Source organism: Petaurus breviceps, unplaced genomic scaffold (genome assembly GCF_028583685.1).
Source record: "Petaurus breviceps papuanus isolate PSGF00001 unplaced genomic scaffold, PetGlider_PUasm1.0 90763, whole genome shotgun sequence".
Classification (NCBI taxonomy): Eukaryota; Metazoa; Chordata; class Mammalia; order Diprotodontia; family Petauridae; genus Petaurus; species Petaurus breviceps.
The window spans coordinates 11372206-11399934 of NW_027187340.1; the positions used below are offsets into that span (position 1 = coordinate 11372206).

A 27729-nucleotide genomic window follows, 5' to 3' on the forward strand; every position below is an offset into this window, starting at 1 on the left:
CACACACACACACACACACACACACACACACACACACACACACACACGGTTAAGGATTGCTTTCTTCGATACTGGCCTCTTAAGAAGAAGGAAGAAAATGTGGAATTAGAATTTGTGTTTATTTGGACCTTAAATGTGACTCAGTGAGTGTTATTTCAGGTTTTCAGTTCCATTTGTGTATATGGGTTTTAAAACTGTAAAACATTTAAAAATGTAACCTTTGCATAAATTTAGAGCAAACATACTGGCTGTGGACAGATCTTTTTTTTATCTAAACCATTACACAGAGTTTTCTGTACAATACACAGGGTGGGGTAGCCAACATCTTAAATTCTTAAATTGATGCTTACTCTTCAGATCAGTACAAGAGCTAGTCAGTTCTGAGCTTTGGCAATTCTAAGGAGCTTGAGGAATAGCAAAATTTTCTATTAGTACGTTGACAAGAAAGCAAGAGGTGGCTGTAAAATTTTCCAGGTTTGCATGAAGTAGGCCCTCTGGTCTTGAATACCCACAGTTGATTTTTCTAAGTGATTCTATATTGTTTATGTGAATGAATGAATGAATGAAATAGAATTTATTCAGTACTTGCCATGTGTTAAGCACTAGAGATACATAGATGTAGAGATAGTCCATATTCTCAGGAAGTTCCACTCTAATTGGAGAATATGAAACATGCAAGAAAGTTCAGCTGCAAGGTAAATGATAAAACCTGGTGGTCTTTTGTCTCACCAAAAGAAATAGAGTGGGTCATTCCCCTTGTATCCAAACCATGTGAGGAGTCAAGCATACAAGATGAGTTTGGGGTAGGCTGGCCAGGGGAGGGGTTAAAAGGGTAACAAGGGAGCATAGTCCTACAGTCTCGATGGCTTCTTCCTATGGTCCCAAAATCTAGATGGTAGAGGAGGGTTTGATGGGGATAGAAAGGGAGGAAGGGTGCCTCCAGTTCCAGCTGCCTAGCCCTCCCAGATTGGTTATGGATTGATCCACAAATGTCAGCATATAAAGTGTTTCCACAGAGTTAACACTTAACTATTAATGGCAGGAAGATACAGGAAACAGGGAGTAGAGAAGCGGTTAGGTTAGGCTTTAATATGTTACAGTGGGCAAAAGGAAGAGGAAACTCACTTTGTTGCATTTGCAATGAATCACATTAAAGCAGAAAGTAATTGAATATGTTGGAGAAAGAAGGGATGTTATGTAACTGTTCAGAGTGGTTCTTATGTCATTATTTTCTCAAAGTTAATTATGGTCAATGTTAAATTCTTAGTAAGATGGGAATCTGCATACATTCCATAACTCCTCTAAGAATATTGGATTCTTAGAGGAAAGACAATTTAATATAACAGTAGAATAACACATTTGATGGGTTTTGTTTGTTTCTTTTTAAATTCTTTTAATCAGGTTTGTAACACCAGCATCATTTATTTATGGACCAAGTGAGGAAAACGAACCTGAAGCTTGTATGATGGAGAAAATTAATTTTACTTTCCATGTAAGATAAAGTTGTTTTGTAAAAATACATTTATATCAAACTGAAACGTTATTTTGATTTACTAGCATAGAAAGCTTTACTTTATCAGTCTGTTAGACCCAGGAGAAAATTATAACAAAGGGAGGAAGAAAGTAAGCAACTCAGAGGTTACTTGGTGTTTAGGTTGAGGATGTAGTGGCTGAAGAGGAGAATAAGCAGGGACCAGGCCTGCCAGAGAGGTGGAGGTGGGGGTTGAGACTGCCCCCCCAAAAAAAATCAGGCCAGAAACTCTTAGGACAGAAAAAGATAGACTGAGGTTTTGGTTATTTTTTGCCAATTAATAATAGCTGACATAGCACTTGAAGGTTTGCAGAGTGTTTTACACACATTCATCTTTTATCCTCACAGAGGAGTAAAGGTTACTGATGCTATCATTTTCCTTTTACAAATGTGGAAACTGGGACTCATGGAAGCTAAGGAACTTGTTCATGGATACATGACCAATGAGTGTCAGAGACAGGACTTATCCAGCACTGCCTGTGACATGAGACTACCTTTCAGACAAAGCAGCCATTTTTTTTACCTTTGTAATCTTTCACATCCAAATATTTTTCAAGAATATCACATAAAGAATATCAAATTCTACAGATTAGAAAGAAGATCTGCACTTACTAGAAGGCCTTGAGTTTTTTAGGTTTTTTGGATCATTAGGATCTATTTGGTTAGCCAGTCAGTCTATAAATATTGAATACTCATTCATTTATTGACTGATTATTTCTAGCATGCCTCTTATTGTCCAAAACCAATATTGTACCCCCTAAAAGGCTGAAAACAACTTTAAAAGAAACTATGAAATAGGGGTTGAAAATTACAGTGTTTGATGGTAGCTAATCACTAACATCTTGAATAACATCTGCTTTCCTTTTTTTTTTGGAGGGGGGAAGGCAGGGCAATGGGGGTTAAGTTACTTGCCCAAGGTCACACAGCTAGTAAGTGTCAAATATCTGAGGTCAAATTTGAACTCGGGTCCTCCTGACTCCAGAGCCAGTGCTCTATTTACTGTGCCACCTAGCTGCACCCTTTTTTTTTCCCCCAAGCATACTAATGTGGAGGGTATCTCTTTAGTATGAAATTGCTAAAAGCGCTAAAAGTATTATTCATCATAATGATTGAAAATAAAGCTGTACTACTGTATTGTTGTCAGTTTCCCTTGCTGGGTTTTCCTCATGGCTCTGGATGCCTCGGGAACAGAGACTGCTAGACCCTGAAGCCAGATTGAGATGCTGAAGAGAGAAGGGTTAGGATTTAGGCATAGAGAGAAAAGGAGAAAAGAGATTCAATAAAACAAGCATTTATTGAACAACTCCTGTGTGAGCAGCATCATGCAAGGCACTGGGGAAACAAAGACAAAATGTAAATAATCTCTGCTTTCAAGGAGCTTACATTCTACTGAGTTGAAACTGTGGCATAAAATGTGGGATTTCTATCTATGGAGTTTTCCCGCATGTGCCATGGAAAGGGAGTGGCTACGAATGAATTTACACCATTTTAAATATAAAGAGAGAAGCCACCTGGAGAAAACCATTATGTTCTAGTAAAAGAGCACTGGGTTCAAGGATCCTGGGTTTGATTCCTGCCTCTTTTCTTGGGGGGAAGGGAAAGGGAAGCAGTCAAGGTTAAGTGATTTGCCCAGGGGTCACACAGCCAGTAAATGTCTGAGGCCACAATTGAACTCAGGTCCTCTTGATTCTAGGGCTGGTGCTCTCTCCATTGTACCACCCAGCTGCCCCTCTGCCTCTTCTTTTAATAGCTTTGAAATTAGACAACTCCTCTAAATCTGTTTTGTCATCTTATAAAATGGACGTGACAGTACTCACTTTATTTACTTAATAGGACTATGAAGATCAAATAAAATAATGTATGTAAAGCACTTTCTAAACCTTAAAGTACCATGTAAAAGTCAGCTATTTAATGTATGGTTTAAAAAATTGTCCTGATCTGTGAACTTAAGATAAAATATTTATAACATTGTAAAACTAATTCCTCCCTTTTCTTCCCCTTCACCAGGTTATCAATGTTGGACCTAGCATGGCTCCTAATGTGAGTGTGGAGATCATGGTACCTAACTCATTTACCCCATATCACAACAAACTATTCAACATTCTGGATGTCCAGGTATCATTATTATCATGTCAAACTTTGCTATGTGTCTTAAAAACTAAAAATAAATTAAGTTCACCCTTTATCAGGCATTAAGCTATTTTTGCTTTTCTTTTTCATTCAATTCTGTTAACTTAGAACAGGTGTAACTTGAGTAACCTCTCTTCATCAAGCATTTTCTGAGTTCCAAGTAAATATTTTGCATCATGGATTGTTATATTACAGCATATTAGTGACATTGATGTTTACTTTGTAGTCATTGCTTTAGACTTTGCACATAAAAATGTACTTGGGAATACAATTTTGAATCACTTCTTTCAAATGTAATTGGAGGTTGGGGGGAGGTAATATAGGTTTTGGTCACCAGGGCAGCAAAATTCTCCGAAGCCCTTGAATTCCAGACTGTCAGAGGAACAGCATGTCTACTTCATACATACCTGTGCAGTAAGAACTTGACAAAAGGTGTTTTTACCTTCCTAGCTGCAAGTTAAACAAATGACAAATTATTACAGAGCTTTGTTAGCCCTGCTTTAGCTCCATATTTTCAGTATTTATTCTAATTCTATCCAATCTGTCCTTTTTTCACATTGCCCTTACTTGGGCAAGAATGATAAACCCATTATCATGTTTAGTTTAAACAATTATTCAACAAGCATTTGTAAAGCACCTACTCTGTACAAATAATTAGAGATCAAAGATGACTTCCCTCCCAACACAAACAACAACAAAAACCCTGGCCCTAGCCTTCAGTAGATTGTATTCTGCTGGAGAACAAATTCTTCTTTATTAGCCAACTGTTCTTTATTAAACTTATTTATTTAAAACTAAATGATCATCAAGATATATGTGCTCAAATTTTAAAGACCTAAGTATTTCGAGAAAAAGAATACAAAATTTCAAATCATATAGCTCCATTAAAATCCTCCTCTGATTCCAATCATGGTTCATGAAATCAAGGTAACCCTGGATCCTTAAAGGATCCAGAGCCTAAGCATTGGCATGTTCTGACAAACTGGGAAAGCTAGGGAGTCTTATCATTAGACTGGTTGGTGGCCACCAAGGTCCTGGTTTGGTCGAGAGTTGGGGCAACATACTTTATAGTAATTCAGTCATCTGCTAAGGCTTTAAAAATGTGTGATCCACATTGGTGAAGATAGTTTCCAGCCTGAGAAAAGCATGAATCTAAATACAGTATTTTTTTTCCTTTACCAATATAAAAAAAAATGCAATGAAAACGTCTCTCCTTTGCCTTTTTAGACAACAGCTGGAAAATGTGATTTTGATGATTATCAAAGGGTGTGTGCTTTATCACAAGAAAAGAGAAAAACTAGGCCACTAAAAGATATAGTAAATTTCTTTTCAAAGACTGATAGAAGGCTGATGGTAAGATTACATTAATTTAATGGAAATATTAATTTTTGTTTATTAGCTTCCCTAATAATAGTTGTTATTAAAATGCCGTTTTAAACATAGAATCTTTTAACATTGAATAGAGGGGTCCACATGATCAACTGTGCTGTTAATTGCAAAGAAATTTCCAGTTATGAGACAAATTCTTTTTGTTTGGACATCCATACTGAAAATTCATTATCAGTGAATATTCTCCCAGAAACCATCTTGTGCTTATACAACCAAGCATTTTACTAAAATTTGAATCTGTATCACCCTTTTCTTATTCTCTTCTCCAGGAGTGGGGAACTTACATTCTCAAGGCCAGACTGAACCCAAATTTCACAGAACAAATTCCCTTAATAAAAGCAATAAAACTTGGATTCAGTTCAAAGGCCACACCCAGTGACTTAGTAATCCACATGTGGCCTGGAGGCCACAGGTTCCCCACCCCTGTGACCTATACCATAAAAATTAAGAAAAACTAAGAAATGACTGTGTAGTGTATGAAATTAATTTTGAACCAAGGTATACAGTTTAGTTAAGTGGTTCCTTCATCTTTAGCCCTGCTAGGCTTTGGTTAACTGGTCAGCCTTTGTTACTTTATTAAAAATCATCTGATGAAAAGAAATTTTGAAAAATATTACATATATACATACATGCATATACATGCATATGTATGCTACAAACAGCTAGGAAGACAGCCTTATGTCTGATATGTTTTAAGCTTTATAATTTACATATAGCATGTAATTTAGATAGGCATTCTGATTAAGAAACTTCATTTTACATTTCATTGCAAAGGAGGAGATCACATAGAAAATGACAACCAACATTCTGGGGGAAATTCATATTCTACTATGATTTGCAAAGCAGACATTTGTGTTTTATTTATACTGAAATTTGTTTTGTAAATGCTAGCAAAGAAAACATCATGATTTTTACTTAGAATACTGTTGTCTCATCTCACTTAAAATGTTGTAAACATTCAACTTAATACTTTTGTGTTTTTTTTAGTACTGTCTAAAAAATGATCCACATTGTTTAATTTTTTCCTGCAATTTTGGAAAAATGGAAAGTGGAAAAGAAGCCAGTGTCCATATCCATTTGGAAGGCCGGCCATCAGTTTTAGAAATGGTAAACAAATGCATGATTTCATGTGATTGTGAATCAGTTTTAAAATATTGATGTGTAAATTCAATTGAATTTATCTGGGTAAGAGTGTTCAGCCTATTGAGATTCGAGTACAGTTAAGGTTTGAAGTAAAATCCTAGGTTCAAGAAGAATATGGGTATCACAGTATTTCAGTGTTGAAAGGGATCTCACTGGGGCGGCCAGGTGGCTCAGTGAGTAAGAGCACCAGCTCCAGTGTCGGGATGACCTGGAGATCGAATCCTGGGCTCAGACACTCAGCACCACACCCAGAAATAACTGGCCGTGTAACCTTGAGCAAGTTACTTAACCCCAATTGCTTAAAAAAAAAAAATTAGCCAGTGCATAAGAAAAAGTAAAAAGAATAGAAAGGGATCTCAATGGCAATCTGATACAGCCTTTATCTGAAAAATAATTCACTCTAAAATGTATCCAACAAGTGATCATGTAGGTTTTGCTTGAAGACCTCCAAATACGTAAGCTGCTGTCTGTGGCAAATTGAGGGAGTTGGTGTGGTAGTCAGATAATTCAGGCCAGGAAATTAAGGAATAAAGAAGAACTTGTTTTGACTAGATTAGCTATAGACATTGATTCACTTCACTAATAATTACACATTTCACAATGGAACTTAAGGGATGGAAGTTCTGTGAAATTGGAAAGGTTAACTCTTTGCTTCTAGAAGTCCCACACTTCTAAAATGTATACCTAGAAAGCTGTTATTTTATAGATTAAAGGGAGAAGGTGCTAAGGAGAAAAGCTTTTGTGAAATCTTATTGCAATATATTGTTGAAATCCTTATGTGATAACAAGAGAAGTCATTAATATCACATCAATATTATCAAAGACTGAATCTATACTTGTTCATCCCCAATCTGAATTTGAAACCTATAATTATTGAACACTTCATTTTCTATTAAGAAAATAAGGGGAATTACTTTTTCCTAGAAGGAAGAAAAATAACCCTGAACTGAATGGCATAATTTTTTTAATGAAGTTTAGGAAGTCCATACTTCTGAGGAGTCATAAAATATATATGACTCTACACAATGGAGTTATAATTAACAGATACAGGCAAAGCAATGGAGGCAGTCTGGGCATATCACAGAAACCTTTACATTAACCTTAAAACTGTGTGTGCAGTGACAATGAGAAACATTATCCAACCTTATAAATAATAATTTCTTTCATAAAACATTTTTTTAAAAAGATCTTAGACTAGAAAATGAAGAGAACTTATTACCTATTACTATTGAAGATGTGATAGATATATTTTTAAAAATATCAACTGGCAGGGGCAGCTAGGTGATGCAGTGAATAGAGCACTGGCCCTGGTCAGGAGGAACTTGAATTCAAATCTGGCCTCAGATACTTAACACTTACTAGCTGTGTGACCTTGGGCAAGTCACTTAACCCCAGCTGCCCTGCCTTCCCCCCCCCCTCCAAAAATACACACACGCACACACAAAATATAAGCTGGTTGAAAAAGGCAGGATATAATCCAGTTGGTTAACTTTTTCTGTTTTTATGGTCATAGTTTATATACTAGATTATATGACTTGAAAATTATCTATTATGGGCTTTAGGCCCTTGTACATTTGGAAACCATAAATAATAAACACTGTGGTAACGTCAAGTAGATCCTCACAACCTCACATAAGGACATACTATACCAACTATCTATTATCTTTCCTTCCCCCCACAATGCCTACCTTACAAACCCAAGGGGGTTTATTTTGGAATATCTTTGCTTTTTTAGATAACTTCCTAAGTGAATCATGAGAGTCAGTGTGGCATAGTGGACAGAATTTGTAGTTAGAATCTGACCCTAACATGTACTAGCTCTTTTATCTTGGGCAAGTAGTTATGAAATATCTAGTAATTCTTATCAGTGAATGAGAATTCTAAGAACTTGTACCTGCAGCCTCAAGGCCACATGTGGCCCTCTAGATCCTCAAGTGCAGACCTTGATTGAATCCAAATTTCACAGAACAAATTCCTTTAATGGTGAAATATGCATTTGATTCCAATTTCACTACTCTTCAGTAAAAAACTAAATAATGCCAGAAAATGTAGCATTCCTTATATTCACAAAGCTTCATTTTCTTCTCCCCCCACAAAAAAAAAATCACTTCACCCAGGTTAGGTTTGAGGCAGTTTATATATTGGAGAAGGAAACTATACTAGGCTGACATTTTAATGACACAAAAAAAGCCAAATTTTTTAAATCTATGTGTAAAGGAGAGGAGAGAGGCTGACTATTTGAAGATAAAAGTGACAAAAGGTCTGTTAATGAAGTTCAATACAATGAAAAAATAATAATTTAAAAAACCCTGTCTAGTAAGCTTATTTTTAGAAAGGTTTCACTAAAATGAGACAATATGCACATAAATATTAAGGCCACTGGACCCTTGGTACTCAATATATACTTAGCACTGAAGTAAACTACAGATCTAGAACAAGCTTAAAAAATAGAATTAGTAATAACTGAAAATTCTTAGGTAATGGGTAAAGATTATGAAATTAATTATATGAAACACGAATAGATATAAAATTGATATGATTGAATATTAACATAAAGTGAAATCAGTATAATGATTGCTTTTAATTTCAATTCAAATTTCAATTGATATGAAATCTGTATAATGACATAAAACAGGATTTCTTTTCCCTTATTTCCTAATGATAGGATGAAACCTCAGCACTCAAGTTTGAAGTTAAAGCTACAGTCTCATCAGAACCGCATCCTAAAGTTATTGAACTGCACAAAGATGAAAATGTTGCATATGTAAGAATTCTTTCATTTGGGATGTGAAAAATATGATTTAGACACAATGTTTTTTTCTGTGTGACTAAAAAAAATGGAGTGGGTAAGTTATCTTTTACCATTTTCACCTGCAATTCTTGCCAAGTGTTAGGGCTACAAAGAAAGGCAAACATTCCCTGCCTTCAAGGACCTCATATTCTAATGGGAAAGACAATACATAAAAGAAAATTAAGCTTTAAGGTGTATGAAAAGGCTCAAAAGTCCTATGGGAGTAGCAGGGTGGAGAAAAAGACCCTGGGGTCCTTAGGTACCACAAGAGATCAGAGAACAATGACAGGGGGCTGTAGAGGCAGGGCACATGGTAAGGGATGTAAGGTCCTCCAATTCACTGGAAGGAGTAAGGTTGGTGACTCCCATCTCAGTCAGGTGATATAAGAAGTCTGGATAGGGCTCTGGGTTGTCCCATATGGGGAGTGGAGATCATAGTGAAAGAGAAAGTGTACTCCCCAGTGCTGCTGCATGGTCTGAATGGGTTCTGGGATGCTAGGGATAGGGCAAAGGAAGAAGGCAAAGCTGTCTCCATTGACTTTTCCAGTTCAACTATCCCAATGAGTTCTGGGTGGCTGGGCTGGGGGAGGGAGTGAAGGGAAGGCAAGGGGGAGGCTGAGCCTAGCAGCTTGTCTGGATTGCAGAAGCTGTAGGGCAACATCAACATGAGAGAGGAATTGTGGTTGGGGAGTAAGGGGGGAAGGTACCCCTTGTGAATTGGAATATTTTAAAAGAAACATAAATTTATAAATTATCCAGTCACCATGGTTGTGTGATTTCCTTTAGCAGTGTTAGCAGTTTATAAGTAGTAGCAGATAAGGTAGATGGGAATATTGATCCAGAATTGGTGTTTGGAAAGAGCAGAAATATCACCAGGGGAGCAAGGGATTTTAGGTTAGAGAATAGTGCAAACTGAACTATTAATTATAGTGTCAAGATTTCAGAGGGAAGAAGGCAGGGTCGATGGACCAGGAAAGCAGGGTGAGAATGGAATGATATTGGAAGGACAAAAATCAGATTTTTCACAAAATGTGCATATATTGCATATATTTGGACCTATCTGACCTTTTGTTATCAGTTTCCTTTTCTGGAATCCACGTTCATCCCCTATACATGGATGTATCCTGGGGCTCTGTTCTAGGCCTTCTCTTATCTCTCAGTACTTTCTCTGTATGTCATACACTTGTAATACTGGTGACACTTTACTATTCAATTTATTACATGCATCCTTATGTGCTGTCCAAGGTACTCACTCTGAGGGAATAGAAGAGCATGAAGTTGCCCACTAGGTGTGAATGTGAAATAGTGAGGCGTTTTATTGGTGTGGGTGCTCCTTCCATTTGCATATTGTAACCCTATTTGAACTGCTTCATCCTTTTGGGGGGGGCACAGTAAGCCATGAATTATATATGTTAACTTATTGAGCTGATGCTTCAAAAAATTTTTCCTTCATTTCACATAGGTCCATCTAGATGGATTGCATCACCAAAAGCCTAAACCATATTTTCGTATAGTGATTATTTCAACCAGTTTTATACTGGGTTTCACTGTATTCTTATTACTTTCATACATCATGTGGAAGGTAAGTCAGTCTATTTTTCAAATTTTATCAAATCCAATGCTGTGGTTTCCCTTTTATCAGTAAAAAAAATCCTGATATCTGGAAGTGATCCTCTCATCATTCTCCAAATCCATTTTACTCTGATTTCCTGTTATTTTCCCAACCTTCAATTTATTAAAGTCTTTCCTAAGAAAAAATTGCCTTCTTAACCCAGGATGAATACATTTTGAATAAATGCCCAAACTAACTTATTTGCTCTTTGGACTTCTTAACTTTCTGGATGAGGATGATTTGGAAATCCAGCCATTTTTCCTCCCTTCAGAGTTTGCCTAGGTCAAATCAAAGACATTTCATTTTGGCCTTCAGCAGTGTTTCTGGTGGCACTCCCACAGAGTTTGCTCACTGTTAGAGGTACGTTAGAAGCTGTAGCACAAATTAATCTAAAAGAAAAGGAAGAGTGCTAGCATTAGCAATATGTGAAAAGGTTATGAAGTCTTTGTGGGGTTATCTTCATTCTCCATTAGAATGACTGTTACTGACCTAAGATGATATTGTTTCATTCAGGCAGGCTTCTTTAAAAGAGAATACAAAGCTATTCTTCAAGAGGAAAACAGAAGAGACAGTTGGAGCTATGTCAACAGCAATAAAGAGAATTAAAGACTTATTTTTAAAGTATACCAGCCTCAGGTTAACTAAAAAAAAATGGAAGATACTGCTTACAAGAAAGCATTGTCAACTGAATTTTTACTGTGTTTACTCATCTTGATGTGCTTTTTTTTGGGGGGGGGGAAGCTTAAATTTGACCATGTGGTCAAATTATTATCATAATTCAAGTAAAGCATCTAAGTGGTGATTATTGTTTCAAGAAGAATGAAAAGGAAGTATCAGCAATAACCAAAGACAGCATCTTTCTCAGGTTTCAGGAGAATTGAAGAACACTAAATAGGTTTATTTCTTCAGGATGAGTAGTGCTCTGAAGAGATCCCGGGATGCGCCAGTATATGTTAATTGAGTTGCATCGTGGAGAGAATAAGCAACTCAGTTTAGCAAACCCTTTTACTTGAAGCAGTCTTGTGAATAAATGCACCTGCAAGCTATATTCATTTAGTGGTGAAATAAACTCATCCCAAATGGACATCAGTTGCTTTTGAAGAAATTATAATTGGTTTATTTAAAATAGTTCTCTTTGAGGTAGTTTATTCTATTTCAAAGGGCTTTTTCCAGACTTTCCCATGTAAAGTGATCAGAAAAGGATTATCTTATGTTAAAACAAATGCATCTTTAATGATCTTTGATTATAACTTGGATTTCAAACAATAAGTATTTAAGAAGCAGCTAATAATATTTAATAACCTTCATTAACTGAGGAAAATAGCTGAAGCAATGTGTATAATGATCAAACATGCGAATTAACAGGTTTATTTCCTTAAGAGAATGAATAATGTGTGATCTTTTTAGGTCTATGGATTTACATATACTTTTGTATAAAAATAAGCAGAATTATGTGTAAGAATATGTAAAATTCATTTACGCTTCTTTAAGTTATGTGAATATGTGCACATATATTAACAATATACTTCCTTCCATGGTACCAGAAGAAAATATTTTTTGAACTGATTGTAAATTTGAAAAATTATTTACTTTCATTGATATTTTTAATATTGAGACAACAGATTGTGAGTGTTGCACTTTAGCCAATATCTGAATAAGAAATACACTGATGTATATGATGTATGTATTCTGAAAACCATACCTCACTGATGATGAAAACAGCATTAAAGCTGTTTAAGGACAACCATTATATGCAAATATTTTTAGACCGATTGGACAATAATGAAATGCGCTAATATATATGAATAGTAATGTATGCTATTCAGCTATAAGTACTAAATGAGTACTCATTAGTTTTTATTTTGTTGTTTTTTACAAAAAGATGCAAAAGAAGTCACCAATTTAACTGTACTAAAAATATTTGGGGATTTAAGGATAAATGCAAAGAATATAAATATAGCAAATGTTTCCATTAAAATGTTGGGTAATTTTTTTAAGTCATGAAAAAGGTTGTTCCCGGGTTTTTAAGTAATTTATAGTGTATTTGCAAATGCAAATGCATTTCAATTGTAGTATTTATTACATGTATAATAGGTAGGTGATATAAAAAGTGGGCAAATATTATTTTATCATGGTCTTCCTCTATGTATCCTTGAACATGTGGCAAAATATGTAACTTTTAAAAAGTCTGATAATATCTCTTTCCCAGTCTCTAGTTCTTTGATTTATTTTTGTAGCCCTTTATTTACTGTTGGTAAAATGGAAAAAAACATATTTTAGCAAAAAAAATCTGTACAGAATATTTAATGAATACATCAATTGGGTAAATGGTATTTCTGTATATTTGTGGCTCCAGAATTTTTAGATCTTCCTTTTCCATGTTCCCATAGTTAGTAATATTAAGTGGGTTCAGGCCAAGTTTTGGCATTGCCTTAAAGGCCCTATAAACTGTGGGTCTTTTATTGTCTATCTCCAGAAGAATTCTATATTAGAAGAACTATTTAATTTGGTCTCCTTACTATCTGTAAATGAGTATTTCAATACTGAGTGTACAGCATTCACCACAGTTTCTAAAATCCTATCTCTCAGAAATGAGAGAAAATATAAATTTTTAAAATTTGCTCTAAACTATAAGGAAGAAACATTTTAAAGGGTTAAATGAGTATACATTTTGCATATTTTTAAATAGAGTCTGTAATAGTTTTAGTTTTATGAATTAAGAACATTTTAAAAATTAAACAAATGAGTCCCTTACTTTCAGAAAATATTTACTAATCATCGTAGTTAATCTGAATAATGATAGAATTTTGAGGAGATGGGATAATGGTCTAGAATAGCAATATTATTTGTAAAAGATTACATAAATAAACTACAAGAAACAAAATGTTAGCAAAATGTCAGAATCAGTTTATTCATTCTAAAAATGCAAAATCTTAGTTTGAGTTTTAATAATCTAGGTTAAAACAACTGTAGCAATTTGGGTGGTATACTCAATGAATGGTTAGATTAAAAAACTTGAAATTTTGATCTACAGTTTCAATAAATATATTTTTTACTAAAATAGTTTAACATCTCATATATTACTCTTTTCTAGATTTTTTTAAAAGCTAAAAATTATATTTTTCTATAACATAAAAATAGCCATTTTAATTTTAAAATTATTTGGGCTACAAATATCCCAACTTTATACATTTCTTCTATAAACAATTTAATATTACTTGTAGTCGTTCATTCCTTCTAGATGTCCTCCATAAAGCTTGATAAGTTGCGGATGCACCCTGTAAAGAAAATACTTGTCACTTATAATTCTATTAATTCATTGTTCTATTGATTTTTATACTGTAGAGTCTTATCACCTGCACATTATACTGAGTGTCCTATGTATCATACACCCAAAGCTTCTGATAACTAGAAGACATACATAAAATGCAAATGGGTACCAAGAGGTAGCTACATGAAGATTCAACATCATAAATTAACTTTAACTTAGCACTCACTCCATGCCTATGTTGCTCTCAATGAACAATAGTACATATACTTACTTAATATGAACCTCTGATGCCACTTCCATTAAATCTCCATCAATATTCCAAGGGTAATTATTTTCGCTAGACTTTGCATTAAACTCAACATCTCCTGTGCCATACCCACAGTTATTTCTTGGCTGGAGTTTTACTTCTGCAACAGTGTAGGTCTCAACGGATGGAAAATTAAACTAAATTAAATAAAACATTTATTATTTATTTTACCTTGAATTGGTAATACAATCAAGACAGTTTAATATACTTTGCATCTAAGCATGGCTCCCTGGACCTTTGTCAGCGGTGTTATCTAGGGGTGATAGATCACTTGGAATTCTTTAATTACTTGTTTAGTTTAAAACCCAACATTGCCAACATTTTTATTAGAAGTAACTTTTCATTTCCCTGAAGCCCTTGAGATCAGTGAGGCAGAGGATCTCTTTTGTGATAAAAATTCTGGTAAACCAATGGTGGAAATCAATCAATAAACATTTTTTTAATCACACCTGCTCTATGCCAGGTTCTGTGCTAAGCACTGAATCAGTCTGCTTAAAGATACATAAAATATGGTGTTTAGATTTACCAATAGACCCAATGTTACTGGTTGGGGACTCTTTTTTTTTTTCACTAATTACATATTTATAAAATGATCCGGTGTAATTAGTAGTATTAAATGTAAAGTGGCCCACATGGAAAGGCTAAATCTGAATATTAACTCCTAAGTTATGATGGCAAATTAATGTAAACAAAAATCTAAGTTTTATACATGGAGCACATGGAGCAATGTCCATTTAAATTTACTATCAATATTTAATAATACTTTTAAAATTCCATACAGACAGCATAATTTAGTGTAAATTCTAATCACCTCAAAGTGGGGGGGAGGAATACCTTCAGGGTTGCTGTCCGAAAGAGAAACAATTACTATTTATGTTCACTCAGCCGTCAGGGCCCCAAAAAATAGCCCTTAAGTGGTGCTTGGGCAGGGACCTATTGTTGGCCAATCAATGAAAGCCAGAGTGAATTTGGTTTAAAGCTGCTGTGGTTTGTCCTTTTTCTCAAAGAGAACTATGACATCAGGAAGATGATGACATGCCTTGCAATTGAATAAAGGGTCACATCCTTTGACTCACTTCCTAAACAGGCCTAATCATTGAAAGGGCACTGCTTCACTCAAAGTGAGAACCTGTAAAGATCTTAGCTTAAAAAGGTCAAGGTCCCCCACTGCATTGTGCTGTCCTGATCTATATCTGGCCACTGGACCCAGATGACTCTGGAGGAGAAAGTGAGGCTGGTGAATTTGCACAGTCCTCCCTCACTTTAATCCAATTCAGTTGCAAGTCATGTCATCATTTTCCTGATGTCATGGTCCTCTTCAACAAAGAAGGACAAACCACACAACCACAACCTAATAGATTTTGTTTCCCTTTTCTGTGAATTTAACTCATAGAAACATAGAGATGTTAATTTCCCAAGGTCACACAGCTATTTAGTGGCAGAAGTGGAACTAGACTTTGTCTCCAGATTCTTAAACTTGTGTTCTTTTTCATATACCAAATCACCTCAAGTAAAAGATTAAGGACATTAGTAAAATATTTTGGTAATGTTTATTCTCTAGTTTTACAAAATTCTATATAATCTTTGGCCTCAAAGAAACATTTTTTAAAAATTCATCGATAACTGCTAAGCATTTTCTGCTTAGGCAATTATAATCCTTTTGCTATTAGAATAAATGGTGAGTTAAATATTCTCGTGATTAAATCTTGGATAGCTTTTATAGGAAATAGTTATAAGAGATGGAGTCATAAACACAGAATAGAACATGTAATTTCATTAGTGTGGGTTCTCCTCCCACTGATGCACAGCATAACACCCATATCTTAGTCGTCAATCTTCTTGAGGAGCCATGGCTGAAAAAGAAATCCTTGCATAGCCAAGCTAGTGAACAACACAGAATTCCTTAACATTTTAAAATGAAGTATTAAAACTTGCTATTAAATATGTATACATATATTAAGTATAATTTTTTTCAAAATGAATGTGCTGACCCTTTAGTTTTCATATTAATACCACTGCATATAATGCAAGATTATTAATAACTTGTGTCTTTTAAAAATAGCTACTTCTGATTATTAAGCTCAATTATATTACCAGTTCTACCATTATCTACTGCTGAAGCTTCATCTGTTGTGCTACAGAAAAAAAAATTGCTTTGCAATAACTGGTAAATAAATCAACACAGAACATTGCAGTTTGAGTGACCAAATGTTAAAAAGAAGAAACTTTCTAATTCTGCAAAGGGAAGATGTATTTTCTATTCAGATCAACTATAAAGACACTTACATCAATCAGCATCAATGTTTGAGTGCTCATCGTATAGCAATTTGTAAATTTGCCTCATTGGTAGTCAATTCTACATGTACATTTGTTTGTCAATATGTTAAATATATCAAATATATAATATATTCATGTGTGCATATATGCTTATGCATGTGTATCCTAGTCTCATTGCTTGCCTTTTGGCATATGCTAGATGTGATCATGAGCAATCTCTCACAGCACAACTATCTAGGACCATAAATTATAGAGAAGTTGTATCTACATTACTCAATGGAATTTCCACACTAGGAGGTCCCTGCACAGATGAAATCACAGGTCCTGGAAACATACACACAAGATTAGTCTGTAATATTATGTGTTTGTGTATATATAGTATATATACATACACACATATACTCACACATGTATATATGTACATTACACACGAGACATACAATACACACGTGTATAGCAATGTATCTGTGCCTGCGTGTTACATACATGTGTGTACATCACATATATGTATCCACATACATATACTTATAAACACATATTATATATATGAGTCTATGTGTATGTATAGTGGTAAACTAGCAACAAGACTTCCATGAGTAGAAGTAAAAAGATTAAAATACTATTGTTATTTGTTTTATATTTATATCTGACTCCTCTCACCAGACTGGAAGTTCCTTGAAGGTAGAGTCTGGAATCATGTAGTAGACAAAGTTCTGGACTTGGAGTAATACAATCTGGGTTTGAGTCCCAGATCTTCTATTTATTAACCATAAATTGTCTGAATAAGCAATTTAACCTGAGTGTTTTGCTTCATCTTTAAAATGCTGTTAACGATATTGTATGTAAAACTACTTTAGAGTAATGACAAATATGTAATTAAATCACCCACTAGTGTTCTTATGTCCCAAAACTCTGAAATTCCTTTATCTAATTTTATATATATATATGTATATATATATATACACACACACACATATATATGTATATATACATATATATATATATATGAGTTTTTATTGATGTCTTCTGTTTCTTCATCTTGATAGTTATCTCCAGTATCTTCTAGTTCTCCCCCTCTTCCTTGGAGTATAAACACAGTTAGAATTTCTGGTTCAAATGGAATCGACATTTTAGTTACTTTATTTGGATAATTCCAAATGGCTTTCACAATGGTTGGACTACTTTCAGATCCACTAAAAATATACTGGTGTACCTATCATTTAATAATCCCTCCAATACTGAGCATTGCCATTTTTTGTCCTAATTGCAAATTTGTGGTGTGTGAGGTAAAACCTCAGGGTTCCTTTGATTTACATTTCTCTTATTCTTAGAGTTCTGAAGCATTCTTCAAGTGGTTCTGAATACTTGGCAATTCTTTTGAGAACTATTTATTTATATCCTTTGGCCAGTTATCTATTGAGGAATGGGTATTAGTCATATATTTACAAATTATTTCTATATCTCAGATACCAAACCATTTTAAGAGAAATGTGATACAAAGGTTTGTCTTTTTTTTTCCTATCTGACAACTTCCCTAGTCTAGGTGCATAAATTTTGTCCATGCTGAAGCTTTTTTATGTAATCAAAGTTACCTTTTATTCTATGTCTTATTTGGTTAAGAATACATTTTTTACCCCTGGCTGTGAGTGGTATATGTTCTGTTTCTCTTCTAATTTTTCCATAGTGTGATTTTTAATATTAAGATCATGTACTCCTTTAAGAATGTATCATGGAATGTAGTACAAGGTATTGGTTAAGTTTAATTTCTGCCAGACTGCTTTGTATTTTTCCTAACAATTTTATTAAATAATATTTTCCTTGGTAATTTCTGTTTTCTGCTTTGTAAAAACCTAAGTTATTGAGTTCCATGGTTTCTGATTCTCCCTTATCTAGTCAATTCAATGATGTACTTTTTAATTAATAGCAAATGGTTTTGATGATTGTTGCTTCATAATATAACTTGAAGTCTGGAAGTGCTATTCTCCCTTCATCATTATTTCTTTTTATCATTTCCCTTGATATTCTAGGTCTTTTGCTTTTCCAAATTAGTTTGTTACGATTTTATCAAGTTTTCTAAAGTATCCCCTTGATTTGTTGGTAAAACATTAAAAATATAAATTAATTTTGGTAATACTGTCACTTTTATTATTTTGGCATGGCCTAGTCCTCCAGCTTTTTAAGTTGTTCTTTATTTCTTTAAGATACATTTTGTAATTAAATCTATTCAAGTATAATTTGTGGGCTTAGGTTGATTCTCAGATATTCTGTACATATTGTAGTTATTTGGAATGGTATTTCCCTATCTATTTTTGTTTCTTAAGTTTAGTTATTGTTATGTAGAAATGCTAGTAACTCCTGTTTATTTTGTAGTCTAAAACTTTTCTGAAATTATTGTCTCAGTTAATATCTTTGATAATTTTGTAGGATTTTTCAAGTATATCATCATATCATCAACAAATAAGGATAGTTTTATCTCTTCCTTACCTATCTTTATGCCTTTGATTTCTTTCTCCTGTCTTAATGCTAGGGTTTCAAATACTATATCACCTAATAGTGGAGAGAGTGGGCATCATTGCTTCACTCCCATATTTAGTGGAAAAGGTTCTAATGTATCCATTGCATAGGATTCTTGCTTTTGGTTCTACAAAGATGCTTTTTTATTACATTAAAAAGTCCCTGTATGCCTATACTTTGTAAAGTTTTAAACCATAAATAAGTGCTGTACTTTCTTAAAGACTTTTCCTGCATCTATTGAGAAGATCATGTAGTTTAGGATGTTTTGGTTTTAAATATGATTATTTATGGTGACAATTTTCCTAATGTTGAACCATCCTTGCATCCTTGGTATACATCTCTGACATATTGAATTCCTTGGGTAATTGCTGTAGTCTGTTAAAGAGGATTTTGTTTAAAATTTTTGAATCAATATTCATTAATGATGTTGATCTGTTTTCCTTCTATGTTTTATCTTTCCCTAGTCTAGGTATTAGGACTACATTTTCAGATGGTTTTTGCTTTACATACTTTTGCATTATACAAATTAGATTTTGAATAAAGAACTCTAAAAGAAAGTCACATTCCAAAAATAAAAACCAAAACTATGTTAACTTCACGGCTTTCTCTCTCTTTCCACTACTGTCCTCACTCAGAATTCCAGTGTCCCACCCCACCCCCAACAAAATCAACAAAAACCCTCCAAGTGAAAGCAGAAGAGCTGAGGTGCAGAGAAACTGCCACCTCTGCCATATTGGGAGCTTGACTTGAGACCCAGCATGGTTCTGGCCAGGACCCCACATGGCTGCCCCACCCTTTTCCACCCCGAGTATTCTTCCTTCTGCTGTTGCTTCCTGTGTCCTGGGCCCTCATGTATTCCTGAACCATGTGCAGGCCCTCTCCATTTGGCCCCCTTTTTGCCTCCTTCCATGCCTATCCCTTCCTTCCCCAGGTCCACAGGCAAATGTTTGAATTATGTAAAAATCTCTTTATGCAGAGGTCTATAGAACAGTCCATCTACATTAATCAAGAACTGTCAGGGCAGCTAACTGGCGCAGTGAATAAAGCACTGGCCCTGGAGTCAGGAGGACCTGAGTTCAAATCCAGCCTCAGACACTTGACATACTAGCTGTGTGACCTTGAGCAAATCACTTAATCCCAATTGCCTTGCCTTCCCCCCTCAAAAAAAGAGAATTGTATGTATTTGATAAAATGATTTTGGTAAATCTGTTTCTTAATTTTTGATAAATATTTGTGAATTATGACTCTTAACTGTCCTATAAAAGTTTGATAAAAATCCTGCTATAAATCTATCAGGACTAAAAGTTTGTTTTTGTTTTGTTTTTCCCCTTTTATAAGTAGATCTGTTTCTTTTTCTGAGACTAAGTTGTTTAGGATCTCTATGTGGTCTTCTAACACTTCATTTTATATCTGAATATATTTTACTATTTCTTTTGTGTTCTATTTTTGTTAGCATCAAACTGCATAATGTTCTAAACAGCCTTATTTTTTTGTGATTCCAACTTGCTCATTTGCAATTTTATTAATATTTCTGTCCTTTTTTAAATCAAATTAGCTAAAAGTTTATCAATTTTATTAGTCTTTTCAAAGAGTCAGCTTTTAATTTGATTTATGAATTTTGTTTTTGTTTTTTGGAGGGCAATTGCGGGTAAGTGACTTGCCCAAGGTCATACGGCTACTAAGTGTTAAGTGTCTGAGTCCAGATTTGAACTCAGGTCCTCCTGACTCCAGGGCAGGCACTCTGTTCACTGTGCCACTTAGCCACCCCATTTATTTATGAATTTTATGGGGTTTTATTTCCAACGTATCTATTTCTCCTCTAATTTTTGTACTTATTTTAGGTCTATTTGTTGACTTTCTAATTTTTAAATGCATATTCAGTTCATTATTCTTCTTTTTGCATTTTGCTAATGTATGTTTTGTAAGGATGTGATTTTTCCCTTGAGCATTGCTTGAGCTACATCCAATAAATTTTGTCATATTTTTTCACCATTGTAATTTTTTCAGATAATTATTGTTTCTGTGATTTTTTTTTTTGACCCACTCCTTACTTAGGATTTCATTGTTAAATCTCCATTGGGGTCTTTGTCTTTTCTTTATGGTCCCTGAAAAAAATAGTATCTTTATTATGTTATGGTCTAGAAAGATTTTGTTAATTATTTATATTCTCTGTATTCCTCAAAACTTCTGAGGTATCTTTTCTGGCATCTCTTTTACCTCTAGGCAGTTTCTGCCGCTGCCTTGTAGCTTGCCTTGGAGATTCTACTTTTTCATTTTGCCTTACTTACAGAACGATGCCAGTTCCTAAACGTGAAAGAGTATAGTGCTCCATAGTAGGACCATCCCCCTACTTCATTCCTGATTATGTCACCTGCTACTGGTCTATATACCCTTTCTCTACTTACCTTCTTTGCCCCATTTGCCCCCCTGGATCCATGCCCTTCTACTCCCCCAAGTGCCAGTTGCTACTAGGAGTTCTAACTCTCTTTTTAAGCATTAAATACCTCAGACCACACCCAGCACAAGGGCCCCATCTCTCTTTACTCATAGGAGTATGCATCAGTGGAAGCTCTTCTATCCACCAAAGCAAGGCCTCTTTCCTTTCTTCCCCTTCAATCCTTCCCCTTTCCTCTTCAACTACTCTCCTCCAGGCTTTTCTCTTCCTGAAGGACCACAGGGGTCATCTTCTCTTTACTAGCCTTCAGTTTGCCTCAGACACATCACACATTGCCCTCCATTCCCCTGCTGCCCTCTTCATGCACCCTCTTATTTTGTATTGTAGTATTCCCCCCAAAAAACATACTGTTTCATCCTTAGGCAGGATGTTTCAAAGTTCTGTCCATAAAGCCCCAGGCCCACCTCTTCACTATTACCTTTACCAGATTTCTACCTTCATACCTATCTCCCTGTCTACATTTTTAAAAAAATCTCTTAACTCATCTCTGTTGTCATTGTTGTTGCTACTGTTCTTAAAGGCTCCTGTATTCATTCACCCTTCCGCCATTTCTGTTGTCAGGGGTGTTTGAGAAGCAAATTATGTCTTCAGGTCTGGTTCTCTTTCTAATGTTTCAAATTCCTTTCTTTTTTTCTTTCTCTCTTTTTCTTCCTTCCTTCCTTCCTTCCTTCCTTCCTTCCTTCCTTCCTTCCTTCCTTCCTTCCTTCCTTCCTTCCTTCCTTCCTTCCTTTTTGGAGAGCAATTGGGTTTAAGTGACTTGCCCAAGGTCACCTGTCTAGTTTGCATGTGTATGTGTGTGTGTTAAGTGTCTGAGGCTGGATTTGAACTCAGGTCCTCCTGACTCCAAGGCCAGTGCTCTATTCACGGCGCCACCTAGCCGCGCCCCCCCCCCTTATTTATATAATGTCCTTCTTGTTTGATTTATGGTAAACTCAGATTTGCAGAGTCAGTCACACTGGGCTACATCTTGAGCTCCACTGTTTTTTGGAACACATTATTCCATTCCCTCCTGTGTTTTCTGTTGGATAAAGAATATTCTTCTGGTTTTTCTGAATGAATGTCTTTTCCTTTGCATTTGAAGGTCTTTCTCCTGACTACTTGAAGAACTTGCTTCTGATTTGAATTGTTAAATTTAACCACTATATCTTGGAGTGTAGCTTTAGTTTTTCTTTCTCTTTAGTTTTTTTGTTTCTTTTCTTTTAATTGGTATTTCATTTTCTGTGTTCAGAAGTTTTGGGCAGTTCTCATATTATTTCTTACATTATGGTGTTCAGGTTTTTTTGTCCTGTCATGTTCTCCTGGGAGATCTATGATTCTTAGGTTGTCTCTATATATCCTGTCTTCAAGATCAGATATTTTGCTTCAATGGTGAACATATTTTAATGTTACTGGATTTTTTGCTTTTCTCCTTCTAGACTTACTTTCACTCTAATGTTTTCACATTCCCAATCTATTGTTCTTTCTTTTGTTTCTTTCTTAAGATTTGTCATCACAGATTCAAGGTTTTCTATTGTACCAATTATTTTTTGGTGTGCTGAATCTATTCTCATTCCTGAATCTACTCTCATAATTGTCACTTCTCCTTTAAACCACTCAGGAATGTGTGGCAATTCCATGTTCTCCAAAAATTCCTCAGGGTCCTTTATCTCATCAAAGTGTTAGATCATTTTACTTTGTTTTATAGTATTTAATCATATATGAATGAACTTTTTGACTAGACGTGGAGGTCATCTTTCTTCTGCTCCTTAGAGCTTTCCCTGTTGGTTTATCTTCTAATGTTCAAGATCTATGAGTTTTCTTCTTGAGTTCTTTGGCAATATAAGTTTTATCCCACTGCTTATTTTGCCATATTGCTCTTTGTCTGGGTTCTCTCTGATGGTCGTTTTTCTGGAGGCTGGATCTCAAAGTGTCTCATCCTCCTTAGTTCTCTGCCACAAATGACTTGTGGGGGGGGGGGTAGGAAGAGAGACAGAACTTTCCTTAGCTGGATGCTGAGGTCTTTCCCCTCAGACCTGGTGGAGTACCACATATCCTCTCCACACTTGACCTAGTGCCCTTGGTTTCTTAGTCCTCTGGCCCAGCCCCAGCAGTTCAGAGAGCTGCCAAACTCATGCTACCGAGTTGATTCCTGTATTTTGGGTCCTCAAGAGAATCAAGCTCTATTTCAAACCCAGACATATATCCTGCTCCTTTCCCTCTGCTCCTCCATTCTCCTGCAGAGATTTTTTGTGCCACAGAGTACTGCCACCACAGGACTAGTTTTAAGTCATGATCCAAGAAGAAGCTTGGAGCCAGGATGTCCAAGGCACTGGAAAGATAGAGGGCAGAGTGGCATATGGAGTTGATTTTTGTTTCAGGCTTCTGTTTTGGGTCCTTGGATTTTGTTGCAAGCCCCTATGTCAGGTCCTTTGCTTAGCTAGTTCAGTCTCATTGCAGATAGAATGGTGAGCAATGGGGAAGGAAATGCTGAGTAAACTCAGGGCAGGTGCCATTGCATATTTTTTTTATTTTTGGCTTTGGTTTTTTAACCTTCTTTTGGATTCTGAGTGTCCTAGACCATAGAGACAGCTGAAGTTGCTTTATCTTAAGGGCATAATTTGTTTTGGAGAGGTTTGAACAGTTGTGGGGATCAGAGAAAATGACTAGTTCTCCATCTTGTTGGTCATTTGACCAGGAAGTCCCTTTATCTGATTTTAATCTTTTGTCATTCAGACTCTCCATATATCTTACTACTTATTCCTAAACCTATTCTTTTTTGTTATCATGAACTCCAAATCTACTTCTCCATACATTCTCAAGCTTCTCTGCTCTGAATATACTCTCCTACCTAATTTTGATGCCTTAGTGAACAATATCAACTATACCTCATCCTTCATTATTGAATCCCTTGCTGCCTTGTCATATAATCTCTCTTGACCAAACCTGTGTTTTCCCCATGATGTGCTACCTTCAATCCTACTCATGAACTGCTGAAAACCACACTACCTGGGTTCACTATAAACAGAGATTACATAATTCCAAATGAATCCTTCCTCATTACAGAAAGGTAAATCTCTATTCCTCTCTAGAACCTCCATCAAATTTGCCATAGCATCAATTCCAAACGTTCTCTTTGCACAACTCCCATATCACTCCCTTCCACAACCCTCTCGGTAAGGAACCCTGTTTCATACTTCATTAAAAAAACTAGAAGCCATTAACATCAAACTCCCTCTTCTCATCTCCCTGCCACTGCCCATTATCTCATTTATTCAGTTTTTTAATGATGAAGTGATTATTCTTTTTGCTAAGGCTCATCCTTCTATGTGTATCCTTGATCCCATTTCCACTTGACCTTTTTAGGAGATTGTGCCATTATCCCCTATTTTCTCTAATCTTCAGTCGGTGTACTGGTTCACTCCCTCCTGACTATAAACATGTCCAAGTCTCCTCCTTTAAAAACCCTAACTAGATTCCCAGCCATGCTTCACTTTACTTACAACTTGACTTTATGGACTTCTCCTCCTAGCCAAGTGTCTTCCCTCCCAGAAGATTCTTCTATCCTGAAGCCCCACTCTCCTTCTGGTGACTGTCTGCCCAGGAACACCATTTCAGGAGGGTCCCCAGCCATGACCTGACTCTCCAGACTTCTTCATTTATTCAATATTTGCCTTGCCCTGGTGCATCTGTCTTTTTATGTCTGAAACTCCTGCTAAGTCTCTTTAGTTGAATGAAGAATCATGAAATGTCCACTAATTTCTGGGTGTTCCCTCACCTCTATTTTGGGGTTTCTTCTCTTTTTATACCAGTGGTGCCTTATCTATGGTGTGTGAACTTTAAAAAATATTTTGAAAATTATATTTTAATATAATTGGTTTTCTTTGTGATCCCTTTTCAATGTATTTATTTTATGCATTAAAAAACATTCTGAAAAGAGTCCCTAGGTTTCACCAGACTACCAGACTTTCTCACTTAGCAGTCTCATTAACCAGTGATGATACAATTATTATCTCTACAAGATCTATATAACCAACTTTAGTATCTCTACTGAGCTCTTGTCATCATGAACTGCTTATTGGGTATTTCAAACTTAATATTCTTTAGGCATCTCAAATTTAATATGTCCTAAACCAGAACTCATGCCCTCCTACCACCATCCTTCCAGTCACCCAGTTTTCTCAAAATTGGTTTCATTCTCAACTCAGTCTTATTCACTCCACATATCCAATCAGTTGATTAATCTTTTTTTATTCTATTCATTATTTATTCTTCCTCCACACCTAGGCCAGCACTCCAGTCTGAATCTGAGACCTGTACCTCAACATTAGCTGAGTCCCTGATTAATTTAATCTGTTCACCTTTAGAACTCCAAGTTGGGAATGGGAAGGGATGATATCTAAAAAATAAAATTAAGAGGTGAGAGATATTGGGAGAAGGAGAAAGGGAGAGATAGAATAGGGTAAATTATCTCATACAAAAGAAGCAAGAGAAAACTGTTACAGTAGAAGGGAAGATCAGGAAGGTGAAAGGGAATGGGACAACCTTACTTTCATTGAATTTGGCTTAAGGAGAGAATAATATACATACTCATTTGGGTATCTTAACGACCTACAGGAAAGTAGGGGGAAGGGGATGAGAGGGGGGATGATAGAAGGGAGGGCAGATTGGGGGAGAGGGTAGTTAGAAGCAAACACTTTTGAAAAGAGACAGGGTCAAAGTAGAAAACAGAATAAGTAGGGGGCGGGATAGGATGGAGAGAAATACAGTTAGTCTTTCACAATATAACTACTATGAAAACTTTTTGCATAACTACACATATACAAACTATATTGAATTGCTTTTCTTCCTAGTGTGGGTAGGTGAGAAGGGAAGAAGGGAAAGAGTATGGAAATCAAAGTGTTTGGTTTTTTTTTTTTTTTGCCTTTTGGAGGGCAGTTGGGGTTAAGTAACTTGCCCAAGGTTACACGGCTAGTGTTTTTGTGTGGGTGTTAAGTGTCTGAGGCCAGAACTGAACTCCGGTCCTCCTGACTCCAGGGCCGGCACTTTACTCACTGCACCACCTAGCCACCCCTGGAAATCAGTTTTAAAAACAAATGTTAGAAAAAATTGTTTTTTTACATGCAACTGGGAAGTAAGGTATACAGACATTGGGGTATAGAAATCCATCTTGCCCTACTAGAAACCTAGGGGGATGGAGGAGGATTTAAGAGAAAGCAGACTGGGGGAACGGGTATTCAGTAGGCTCGATATCTTGGGGTGGGAGTAGGGGAAAGACAGGGAGAAAATTTGTAACAAAATCTTCTGGAAATGAATGTTGAAAACTAATGATAAATAAATAAAAGATTAATTACAAGGAAAAACAAAACAAAATAAATTCTATATTCTCACACATACACACACACACAGAACTCCCACCATGGGACCTAATCTAGTTGACTGGTGTCTGAGTCTATACAAATTAGCCCACTTAGCCTTAAACACAAGGAATAATTTAGCTTCACATCCCATCCAGCTATCTACCTAGGCCAACTCACTATTGGCCTCCATGTGGTCTCCTCCCAACCTCCCAACTTTTACCTTTCCATAACAAAACACCTCTTCCTGGTCACCAATCACTTATATGTGTTGATTTCCCCATATTAGAATGTAAGCTTCTTGAGGGCAAGGGCTGTCTCTTAAAAAAAAAATATATATATATATATATATATGCATGTATATATCTATACTTATACATGCATATATATTTGTATATACATATATGCATAAGTATATGTATTATGTTTGTGTACGTATACAAATATCATATATACGTGTATACACATACATTACACATCTATAGTGATGCAAACCTACTGTTTAGCATAGCCCTTGGCATATAGTAATTATTTAATACATGGTTTTTTTTTTTCATTTATTCATTGCATATATCCCTTTCTCTCAACTCACAATGCCACCACATTAGCTCAGGCCTTCATCATCTCCCTTCAGGACTATTGCAATGTTTTTCTATTTGTCACCTCTACCTCAAATGTCTCCCTCCTGTGATCCACTGCCTACACAACTACCAAAGTGATTCTGCTACTGTGTCAGCCTGGCCATGTCACCCCCTATACCTCCCCAACCCAGTACCTCTAGAATCTAACATAAATGTCTTTGTTTGGTATTTACAGACTAGCCCTTTCTGATCTTTCTAATCTTCTTACATAGTACTCTTCTCCAAACTCTTTATGGTGCCTCCATACTGACCTAATTGCTGTTCCTCACACCTGACACTCTCCCATCTCTAGCCCTCTGTATTGATTGTTCCCCAAGGAATTCTATCTCCTTGTT

At 35.7% G+C, this 27729-nt stretch overlaps 2 protein-coding genes across 5 annotated transcripts in view; one reads left to right on the plus strand and one right to left on the minus strand.

Moving 5' to 3' along the window:
- The window catches only part of ITGA4 (integrin subunit alpha 4), a 96691-nt gene extending 78267 nt beyond the window's left edge, over positions 1-18424 (plus strand). For both annotated transcript variants that reach the window (XM_069068568.1, XM_069068569.1), the window contains 7 exons: positions 1402-1492; positions 3539-3646; positions 4889-5014; positions 6038-6157; positions 8859-8957; positions 10447-10566; positions 11110-18424. In XM_069068568.1, coding sequence (XP_068924669.1) covers positions 1402-1492; positions 3539-3646; positions 4889-5014; positions 6038-6157; positions 8859-8957; positions 10447-10566; positions 11110-11202 — 757 coding nt within the window. In that variant the 3' untranslated portion in view covers positions 11203-18424. The remainder of the gene's footprint in view (positions 1-1401; positions 1493-3538; positions 3647-4888; positions 5015-6037; positions 6158-8858; positions 8958-10446; positions 10567-11109) is intronic.
- CERKL (ceramide kinase like) overlaps positions 13483-27729 on the minus strand; it is a 182474-nt gene continuing 168227 nt past the window's right edge. For all 3 annotated transcript variants that reach the window (XM_069068573.1, XM_069068571.1, XM_069068570.1), the window contains 2 exons: positions 14139-14311; positions 13483-13874 (listed from right to left, as the gene is read on the minus strand). In XM_069068573.1, coding sequence (XP_068924674.1) covers positions 13811-13874; positions 14139-14311 — 237 coding nt within the window. In that variant the 3' untranslated portion in view covers positions 13483-13810. The remainder of the gene's footprint in view (positions 13875-14138; positions 14312-27729) is intronic.